This window comes from Propithecus coquereli, unplaced genomic scaffold (assembly GCF_000956105.1).
Source record: "Propithecus coquereli isolate 6110/MARCELLA unplaced genomic scaffold, Pcoq_1.0 Scaffold215, whole genome shotgun sequence".
NCBI classification, from domain to species: Eukaryota; Metazoa; Chordata; class Mammalia; order Primates; family Indriidae; genus Propithecus; species Propithecus coquereli.
This window is the reverse complement of record NW_012146634.1, coordinates 2,656,260-2,667,841: the sequence shown is the minus strand read 5'-3', so window position 1 is coordinate 2,667,841 and position 11,582 is coordinate 2,656,260. Positions and strand designations below refer to the sequence as shown.

The following is an 11,582-nucleotide window of genomic DNA, read 5'->3' as shown; positions in this document are numbered from 1 at the left end:
TAAATATATAAGCTTGTTTTTAAGTGTGATTCTGTTTAAAGACATCCTATTTAATATATATTGTTGATTCATTAACAGAACTCATGGCCAACAGAGCTATAATTCAAGCCTGAAGGAAGCTTATCTAACACGTGCAATTTCTCCATAAGACACATTGCAGCCTTCTTGAGCTTAATGCTAGACAGCACTTCAGCACTATGCTCGGTGGCCATTTTAAATAGTCAAATCACCAACAAAAAGCACAAAAATGTGAAAAAGCATGGCACTAAATGGACTGCAAAAAGGATACTTGTTTATGGTATGAGATCTAAAAAAAAAGAAGGCAGAAAGTTGCCTTCTTCGACTTCAGCTGGAAATATGAGCTTTGGCAACTCAAAATTTTTTGCTACTCTACATGTGTCCATAAATGATCCAGAGAAGCCACAAGTATTAATTTTAGAGAATAGGCAAATCATAAAGATAGTCTATGAATAACAAAGATCGGCTGTATATTGTTACAAGATTCATGGTTTTAAATACCTGAGAATGCCTAAACATTTACTCTGAGATGGTTAATTTGGTTTTACCTGTTCTATTGCTTGCATTTCTTGGGGTTTTGTTTATCTGTATTTATTTGACATTTTGAAATAACATACAGATTAGCCAAAGGGGCCTATTGAATCTTGCCTTACCTAACCTTCCACTCTAGAGCAAAAAAATTTTGTTATGAATACCTCATAGGGAACTTATTTGACATTTTGAAATAAAAGACAGATTAGCCAAAGGGGCCTATTGAATCTTGCCTTACCTAACCTTCCACTCTAGAGCAAAAAAATTTTGTTATGAATTTTGGTGACTAGATAAAATAAAAACCCATTTTAGATAAAACTGTGACTTTAGCTGTATGTTCCCCTCCATCTCAAATTAGACTTTTCCTTTCGCTGACTGGTAGTAGGTCTGCCTCTGAGTTCCTCTGTGAGATGAGACGTGGCAGATGAAAGGCCTGCAACCTAGTCTTTCCTACATAGTCATAAAGCACTGCTGAGAAGCAAGCATGCTTTTCTGGATTCGCTGGGTGAAGAAGAAAGCATGATATCCCTTTTCTCAAGTCTTGCACTTCCTGTGTTAATAATAATAACCCCCAGCTTCTACATAGCACTGTATAGTTTTTTAAGTATTTCTTGTTTAATCTTCATAACACTTCTCTGAAGTTGATATTACTATTATTAACATTCCCCTTTTACGATGATGAGCACTGAGGCTCCCAGCGATTATGTGGTTTGCCCAAGGCCAAGCAGCTGTCAAGGACACTTTTTCTCATTCCTAATCCAGTATTCTTTCTGCTTCACAATTCTACTTCTTGTTTCTATTCTCTTGTCTATTCTCCATCCAAATGTAGCTCTCCTATCCTCCAGACATCTCCACTCAGATGTTCCATTATAAAAGAAGTCAGCAACAAACCCAAGGGAGTTATTTCTCCTTTACTCCAAGAATTCAGGCTGTCACCAAATGTTATCTACTCATCTTTTGAAATATAAATTTCACCCTCCTTTCCATAGTCACCACCACTCCTTGAAGTATTTTTGAAAGGCAGAGTTCTTGGATTAGGAATCAAATTTCAACTGTAGATACATGAAGTCAAAACAACTGGTTGATTCAGTGGAAGGAAATATCAACCATATAATTTTTGGCCATCATGTAAACTACGTCTCAAGAGTGGAGTTCTTACTTTTCAACTATCTACAGTGGTTTAGGGAGAGACAATTTTAGTAAAAACGATGTTTTAAAATATGCTGAATGTATGTTCTGGAAGAGCCAGATATCTAGCAAGTAGGATTTGGTTTCTGGGCGTCCGTTTCTACATCATCCTTCCTGAGGCCTCTAGCAGCATCGTCACAGACCCAGCATGACTAGCCAGTTCCACTGTCGTCCTCATTTTCATCATCATAGCCAAGCAGCTTACTTCCATTTGCCCTGTGTGGTGCATGACACCTCTCCTAACTTCTGCTTGCCACGCTCCCTCAAGGTGCATGTGTTTGCTTGTGAAGCTCAGAGAGAAATGATACTAGTCCTGGGGACCGGCTGGCAGCAGGGTGGGGATGCGTTCTCAGGCCATCGAATGTATCTTACCTAGTGTTGTTTATTCCTTCGTGGATCATGGTGCTTGCCAAAGAACTACTGTAGCATCCAAAGATGCTTTTCAGTTTCAGGAAGTGTTCGACTTTAACAAGGCAAACAGATGCGTGAAGTTCAGCCAACATAGTGGGCTTTTCTGTCAACTCTGCTGTGACAAGCCAGGTTTTTAAAACTGGCTGACCTGACAGTTTTGGTGAAGTTATGAATCAATCACTATAATTTCCAATGTATGTTTCTGTCTATACTAAGCCATATATCATTTATCATTTCCATAATAGCCCAAAGCTAACCCCAAATACCAAATGTCTGTTTGACCAATGCTACTAAATTACATCACTCAATTTAATCTGGTGCTTTATTTTTCTTAAGGCATTTTTATATATATTATCTCGCTTGGTGTCACAACAGGCTTGCAGGTGAGGTTGGGTAGGTATTAGTATTCCTACTTTACAGATAAGGAAACGGAACCAGAGGAAGAAAAAGGAGCTGGTAAGTGCAGAGCAGGGGGCTTGAATACATTTCACCTACTTAAGTAAGGACTGAAAATACGGACTTTCGGAGGCCCGTATAGACATCAATGGGGTGTGGGTATCTTTCTCTCTGCATGTATTAATAGTTTGCTCTGTCATCCTGTTGGGAATGTTTCTGTCTTCTACTATTGCTCCAAACAGCTGTTTGCCATTATTGCTACCAGCTCTTTTCTGGAAATACCAAAAGTATTTAAAGGTAATAACTATTTGGATTCACACAACTGGAGATCTGGAGAACACAGTGGAACTTACCAGAAAAGCAGATATTTGATGGCCATCACTACCCTATATGATGAAACTGGTTCTCTTATATCCTACCAGTTTTGGTCATTCATTGCCAAGCTAAGGGTCACCCTCTTCCCTCCATTTTAAGAATGGAGAAATTAAGTTATATAAAGGTAAAATTGGCTTTCCAAGGGTCATTCATATGGAAGGCCTATGTCCACAAGAAATGGGACTCCCAATACTAGGTAGTAAATTTTAGTGGTCCCCTTCCCCCACACAGTAGCATTTCACCAATTTGTCAGGATTTGAAAAAAATAAGGTTTGATGTGTGAGAGAAACACAATATCTGTCCTAAGAAGCAGAAAGGTCTTACAGTACACATGTATTTCTCAGAACTACTTACATCACTGGGATCACTGATTCTCCTTAGGAAGAAAAACTCTAAGGACCAATAACCCTATCCACATCTCCAAAACCATCAGAAAACTCCACCAACCTACTGGGAAGGACTGTGCTGCATGGTAACTATGAAATCAAACTTAGCCTTGCCAGAAACAGGTGATCTTACATTAAGCGCTAGTCCTGTAACAGCCCAATCTCATCTCTAGGACCCTCCTGAAATGTGCTGTGAGAATCTGACCCGTGTTTCTGAGAGAATATTTCCGAACTACTCACACAGAGTCCCACCACAGGGAGAGCAGGCACTGAGCTCTGTGGTGTTCCTGGGACCCTGGTTGGAAAGCAGGCGAGCCATGCACCCAGTACCATCCTTAGCCCTATGCCTTAACTATAGCAGAAATTCTTGGATGACTTTTGAAAAGGGCTTGAATGCTAATATCTGAAAACCTCTTTTAGACATTGATGATGCAACACGTAGCTTTGCTGAAAAAGTGTTTGCCTCTGAAGTCAAAGATGAGGGGGGCCGTCAGGAGATCTCCCCGTTTGACGTGGATGAGATCTGTCCAATTTTTCATCATGAGATGCAAGCACACATATTCCACCTGGAGACTCTGTCCACCTCCATAGAAGGCAGGAGGTAAGTGGTGTAAGGGGAATGCTTAGTACCTTGGCACACAAGGAGGGGGAAACGTCAGGGAAGATATGGTTCAGTCTGTCTGAATGATGGTTCAGCTCAGAGGAAGAACTCTGCCAGGGTTAGAAATTCTTTCTCCCCCTCCCCCCACACTATAGAAACTAGGGTGAGGTGCCAATTCCTATCCACCCAAGCAAGAAGACTCAAGCTACCTATGCACTTGTTCGAAACCAAAGTGGGCTAATGGTTGCTGTGAATATACTCAACTTATACACAATGGTTATATAAACTGGAACTCAAGAGCCTTCATCTTCAGACTCCATCCCTAGCCAACCTAGTGTTGTGCTCCTTTAGGTGAGTCCTGCCCTCCCGCCAGTCTGATCACCTCTGGCCTCAGGAATGCAGTTCTGTTTCCGCCCCCATGCCCTGACCATTCTATGTCTATGAGTCTATGATGCAGACTTACTGTCTCCCCTGAACAGTCTTCAGAGATCCCTCTCCACAAAGTCTGTTTTCCTTTTTTTTTTTTTTGAGACAGGGTCTCACTCTGTCACCCAGGCTAGAGTGCAATGGCATGATCATAGCTCACTGTAACCTTGAATGCCTGGGCTCAAGTGATTCTCCCACCTTGGCTTCCCAAAGTGCTGGTACTACAGTGTGAACCACCATGCCACACCCTCTATTTTCCTTTATTTGAACCACTCTAATGTTCACTCTCTGCCATATTTTAGTCCTCAAACCTGTACTGACAACTTATCTAGAACCCCCTCCTTCCATCCCTTCCCCCATCCCACCAGCCTCATGGAGAAAGATCATTCTGCTGTGTTTCTCTTGGTTATGTCTTTAAAGAAAGAACAACAATCCACCTCCTCTGGCATCCCCTATAGGACCCAACACAGGACTTGGGTCAAAGCAGAAACTTAATAAATACTTGTTGATTTGAGGAAATAATATTAAACAACTATAAGATTCAGGTACTGTGCTAGGCATTTTATGTACATTAAATCTCATAGAAATCCTATAAGGTAGCCATTTTTACACCATTTTTTCAGATGGGCAGATGTAAGCTCACAGAGTTTAAGGAACATGAACAAAATGATACAGGTCGTAACTGACATAGCCTGTGTCTACTGCAGTACCCAGGCTGCCTGTTCTGCTAGGAGTGGACTGCCTGGAAGAATGGGGCCATGCTGGAGGTCTTCTGCTGTGATTACCAAGGCCCACTATTCCAAGTTATATTAGGAAGAAGGGGACACTGTCATGTGTCTTCAATGATAGCTCTGCTCTCTATGCTTGGATCCTGTTTCTGACACTCAATCCACATTTTAATTTTCACTTTTTGTCCTCAAAATAAAATTATGTAGTGAAACATCCATCTATCGCAATGAAACTTCTGAAGAAGACAAAGTTAAACTGTTAACTTTTAATTTCAAATCCAGAAAAAAGCGTTTCCAAGGACGGAAGACTGTTAATTTGTCTATTCCACTAAGCGAAACATCTTCCACCAAACTCTCCCACATTGATGAATGCATTTCATCCCCAACCTACCAGACCGTGCCTGATTTCCAGAGAGTGCAGATCACTGGTGACTATGCCTCTGGGGTGAGTTACTCCTTGCTACTCAGAATTAGCTGCTAGCAAGCCATTCAGCTTGACATTTCTAGCTTCTTACCTTCTTCCCCTTCCTGTTGAGGAAGGTGTTAGTTCACCTGTCCTTTGTTATACTTCATTATTGCATTTCAATGCTAATATGGTATGTCTTATATTTCTATTTTGCTTTTATCAGCTCACTTAATTTCTCTTCTATCTTACTTGCTTGCACATGTAGAATACAGATTGAAAAGCAGTGTATGCGTTACAGAATACAGTGGATAGATTTTGGCAAAAGGACCAAAGATCTGGTTCGAATTGGTGTTTGGAAGAAAAAACAAAGAAAAACAAAAGGACCAAAGAGAGTAGCAGGTAGTCTGGTCTTGCTCATGGTATCATAAAGCAGGAAAGGGAGCCTCTGGGAGGCACAGGGAGACCTAGGGAAAAGATGGACCCATGGCAGACCTAGGTTGGAGAGAAGAGTTTCAGGTAGCATGAGCCAGCCAAAGAAAACAGATCAAGAGAAAGAGAGAGAGAAGAGAAGAAAGGATAGGCTGGGTGTGGTGGCTCACGCCTATAATCCTCGCACTCTGGGAGGCTGAGGCAGGAGGATCACTTGAGGCCAGGAGTTCAAGACCAGCCTGAGTGAGAGTGAGACCCTGTCTCTACTAAAAATAGAAAAAAATTAGCTGGGCATCATGGGCATTAGTCAGAAAGATCGTTTGAGCCCAGGAGTTTGAAGTTGCAGTTGAGCTATGATGACGCCACTGCACTCTACCCAGGGTGATAGAGCGAGACTCTGTCACAAAAAAAAAAAAAAAAGAAAGAAAAGAGAGTAGACAGGAGAGACCAGAGAAAAGAAGGAGGTTGAGGGAAAGGTTAGAAAATTCTAATGAGGCTATTGTTTTTTGATAGACTGAACTCTCCAATTTCACTGCAGATGCCTACACAGTAAATTATTACTTGGAACAGACTCTAGTATGCTACAGAGACAGTAAACTCATGTCACAAACAACTTGACCTGCTTGTCCCATCCAGAACAGTTGGTCAATTAATAAATCTCTGCCACATGGACTTGCAGAATCAGCATCATATTGGTGAAACTGCTCTTTAGCTATTAGTCTATGCTCCAAATATAGTTTTAATGACCAGTGCTGAGCCCCCTTCTCATGTAACTGACCCACTTAGGGTCAGTCCCAAGAAACTTAAAAGTGACAGAGCAATTAAATGCACATCATTCTTGTTTATTCATTTTCTGAAAACATGAGTGCTCTGCAAATGGCAGGGGTTTTATGTACTAAAGAACTGAAATGCAATGTTTAATAGTAATAAGTACATGGGAAATACAGTTCAGAATTCAAAATAACATAAATATTAGGAGACAAACTTGATACCTACATGCTTGGTAGAAATGAAAACAAGAATAAAAAGAAAGAAGAGGGGAGGAAGGAAAAGGTACCTGGAGAACACCTGAAACCCTGACCTGGAGTCTTCAAAAACCTAAGTATGTTGCTATATGTATCGGTTGAATATGGCTGGGCTGCTGAGCAACACTCCATCTGGTTGTAGTCGGTACCCAAATTGGTCTTCATCCTTGTGATTTAAACAGAGACGTAAAGGGGGAATCAAGTATAAATTCCCAAGACCATTAATCCTTGATAAGCAATTGATTCAATTTAATCAGTCCTTATTCGGCACCTATTCTGTGCCAGGCATTGCATGCTAAGTGCTGAGGACATGCAGGTGAGTAAGACCTGGCTCTTGTCCTTGAGGGCCTGCTATCCCAGTGGCCTATCAGGTGGCAATGAAACAATGAAAGAAGCATGCCATTGGGAGCAGACGCCCAGACTTAGCACCTGTGCCAGACTCTTTTGGCCAAGGTCAGCAGGTCTTTAAAAATAGTTAGGCTGGGTGTGGTGGCTCACGCCTGTAATCCTAGCACTTCGGTAGGCCAAGGCAGATCACTTGAGGTCATGAGCTTGAGACCAGCCTGAGCAAGAGTGAGACTCCTGTCTCTATAAAAAATAAAAAAATTAGCTGGGTATGGTGGCATGCACCTGTAGTCCCAGCTACTCAGGAGGCTGAGGCAGGAGGGTCTCTTGAGCCCAGGAGTTTGAGGTTGCTGTGAGCTATGATGATGCCACGGCACTCTAGCCCAGGCAACAGAGTGAGACCCTGTCTCAAAAAAAAAAAAAAGTTAAACAGATTAGGATCAATATCTGAACCTCAAACCACTGGGAACAAGCTTATGTTGGTCCCAGAGAGAAAGTCTTTGGACTCTGATAATGAGCATCCAATAATTTCAAGTTATAACTGCTTCACCATGCCTGGCCCAGCCAGGGATTGAGCATAAGGGACAGGGAAAATAGACCAGTTTTGGAAATTTCCAGCGACTTTAATACAGCTTTACTCTAGAATCTCTCCATTTTTAGCCACAGATAAATTTCTCCCTAAAACCATGTAAAAGAATTACTTCTCACAGCATGATGTTCTGATCCATCTGTGGGTGCAGAAAGCAGTGCGTACGTGATACAGTTTGAGGAATTTGTGACACCTTATTCGTCCTAAAATTTTTCCCTCACTGACCAACAAGTGGTTTGAATTCTCACAATTAGAGTCACATTGTCTTTGAGTTAAGGTGTTGTCTCATACTTAAAATGTCCGTATGTTACTTGGAAGGAAGACAGCATATACCATGTTAGAATGGGTCCTTTTAATCACATTTGCTAGATAATCACTGCTATGTAGCAAAAAAATATATATATATATATTATATATATACATAACTACAAGGGAAACACTCACAGGACAGGTAAGTTTTGGTAGAGATGAAAAAGCTAGAAAGGTTTCAAGACCTGTTCCTGGAGGGAGACCAGGGCCCAAGTCAATGAGGAAGCAGCCAGGTGGGCAGGTGAGGCTCGGCCTGGGCTGCACCGCACAGGGGACCTGGGAAGTGCCAAGGATAAGCTTTACCCACTTCTCAGATTTTCATGGGATTCACTCTGATACTCTGACATTTTTCTGGCAGGTTACAGTTGAAGATTTTGAAATGGTTTGCAAAGGTCTGTATCGGGCATTATGTATACGGGAGAAATACATGAAGTTGTCATTTCAGAGATTCCCAAAAACCCCATCCAAGTACTTGCGGAACATCGATGGGAAGGCTTGGGTAGCAAATGAGAACTTCTATCCAGGTAACTAATTCTCTTACGTAATGTATGGAATATATCTTTCAGTTTAACTGCTAAATATTAAATTTAAAATACGCCCCTAGATTGTAAGTAATCCAGTCTAAAAATATTATAGTCATCTTTGGCTTCATCCCCCCTGCCAACATGCAATCACTTGATTCAGTCTGTACAATATCCCGCTGAACCTGCTCTCTCTTCACCATTCCCCAAACCCTAATTTAGGCTTATATTTCTTCTTGCCCAGATTACTGCAGTAGCTTCCTAACTATTCTGCTACATTTCAATCTCATCCTCTTTCAGTTCATCTTCACTTTGGTGCCAGTTATTAAAACACAGATCTGAGCACATCCTTCTCCTGACAAAAACGTTTAGCTGCTCCCTATTACCTATAAGGTAAAGTCCAGTCTTCAGCTTGGCATTCAAGGGCTACTGCCATCTGGCCTCCTAACTATTAATGGATTTTATTTATTTGTTTATTTTTGGACTTGTGCACTCAACTTATTTCCAAACTTACCTCCTCTACTCCACCTTTTATACTCTTTCTTCTGGTTGTAAGTGTTTCCTGTTCTCCATATAGCTCGACACTTTTCTGTTCCTGTGCTATTGCTCTTCTGTTCCCTATGCCTAAACTGCCCTTCCCCATCGATATTCACGGCATAGCCAAATCTCCAGATCCAACCTAATCCTTAAAGAGGCAGTCCAAGTACTATCGTTTCTCGCCTTCTGACCTCTGGATAAAAGTAAAGTACCTGTTTTGACTTCCCATAGAACTTTACTTGTTTATCTCAGTTTTTACTTTCCACCTCATAAAAAGTTAAATACATATTTTTAATAATCAGATTTTAATAATTTCACAGATTGCTATCACATAACTGTATCAAAATTGATTTAATCAGTTGCTGTTTTAGGCATTTGGGTTTCTGACTTTTTAAAACTTATTTCCAACAAGGCTACAATAAACACCTTTATATACACATCTTTGTGCAATTGTCTTACATCTTTATGGTTATACTCCAAGAACTGAAATTTCTAGGAAGGCAAATATTTAAGATTTTTAAGCTTCCAAATTGTCATACTATTAAAGATTTCCAGTTCTACAATTTCCTCTCTGTAATTTATTTTAATATAAAAGACATATTAAACATGTCTCTGGTTTGGTAACATATTGGTTTACGTATCCTCTGTAATATTGATATTTATCGGATGTTTGTCTTGCTTTTATTTCCTGTAAGTTATATTTTATCTCTCTAATATGTTTAAGTATACGGATTTGAAAACTGATGTTTGATGTAGCAACATGTTGTTTTACTTCTTTCACGTTCCTTACATCCCAGTTTTGAACAGGAAATGTACAAATTTTTTCCTGTTATTTTTCTCACTCTGGCTACTTCAGGCATCACTTGCAAACAGGGGACTTTCTGATGCCTTCCTTGGGCACAGGAGTGAAGAGGCGTGAATGACCATACAAGTCGAAAGTAAATAAATGAGTGCTTAAAGGCTCTGACCATTTGGAATATGTTCATGGCTTTCTTAGGCTGTTAACAGTGGAAAGAAGGGAACATTTATCCACTTAATCCCTTCTCCTTTAGCAGAAATCATATATGCTTTCAAAGGTTGGAAACATAATTATCATAATAATTATAATTCCTATTATAAGAATTTATTTTATTTCTCCCTTGACACTAAAAACGATAGTAGGTGCAACATAGAGGATTTTTAGGGCAGTGAAACTATTCTGTATGATACCATAATGGTGGGTACATGTCATTATACATTTTTCAAAACCCATAGGTTTGCACAACATCAAGAGTGAAGCTAATGTAAACTATGGACTTTGGCTGATTATGACGTGTCAATATAGGTTCATGGATTATAAGAAATCGACGCACTCTGATGCAGAATGTTGATAGTGGGGGTTGGCTATGCATTTGTGGTGTTGGAAGTATACGGAAACTCTGCACTTCTCACTCAATTTTGCTGTGAACCTGCTCTTTGAAAATCTATTTTAAAAAACACTCTATATTAAGACTAATAAAAAAGGTTGATTTATATAAGGTAAAGATCCAAACTCTATCTTTTAACTGTAGTTTGACTTTTATTTTTATGCAATAGGCTAATAAAATGCTCTAAACATTCATTTAGTAGGCTAATAAAATGCTCTAAACATAAAGGCTTTGATGATTAACTTCGGTAAATAATTTAAATTATTTGTAAGTAGTATATCAATTACTTTATGTATGCAGTCCTTTTAAAGAACTTGAAAATCATTCTTTCACTAGATAAAATATTATTTGTATAGTTATTTTATACTATTAATTTAGTCACCTTTGAAAAACAATGCAATTATTAATTCTGGATAATGACAATTTGTGAAGGACAGGATTCCAAACTAATGAGATTTTATAGTATTTCACATTCTGGCTATTTTTATGTGGTCATTCATCCTATGTGCTAATATATTACTCTGTGTTTTGTTGAAAAAGTCTTTACTCCCCCTGTGAAGAAGGGAGAAGACCCTTTCCGAACAGATGACCTTCCTGAAAACCTGGGCTATCCCCTCAGAATGAAAGATGGTGTAGTTTATGTCTATCCTAATGAAGCAGCAGCCAGCAAAGACGAGCCTAAGCCACTTCCTTACCCAAATTTGGACACCTTCTTAGATGACATGAATTTTTTACTGGCTTTAATTGCCCAAGGACCTGTGTAAGTGTTTAGTGAGACCTAAACAACAACTAATACTACTACTACTAATAGTAACAATAAGTATTTATTAAATGCTTACTATGTTCTATCACTATGTTAAAACCATCATGTACATTATTTCTTTTACTCCTCACAATTGCTCTATGAGGTAGTTATGAAACACTCACAGGACAGGTAAGTTTTGGTAGAGATGAA

The 11,582-nt window shown here is 39.7% G+C and overlaps 1 protein-coding gene across 3 annotated transcripts in view; it reads left to right on the top strand.

The window, feature by feature from the left end:
- The window catches only part of AMPD1 (adenosine monophosphate deaminase 1), a 20,926-nt gene that overhangs the window by 1,382 nt on the left and 7,962 nt on the right, over window positions 1–11,582 (top strand). For all 3 annotated transcript variants that reach the window (XM_012644612.1, XM_012644611.1, XM_012644610.1), the window contains 4 exons: window positions 3,726–3,906; window positions 5,343–5,505; window positions 8,522–8,687; window positions 11,168–11,387. In XM_012644612.1, coding sequence (XP_012500066.1) covers window positions 3,726–3,906; window positions 5,343–5,505; window positions 8,522–8,687; window positions 11,168–11,387 — 730 coding nt within the window. The remainder of the gene's footprint in view (window positions 1–3,725; window positions 3,907–5,342; window positions 5,506–8,521; window positions 8,688–11,167; window positions 11,388–11,582) is intronic.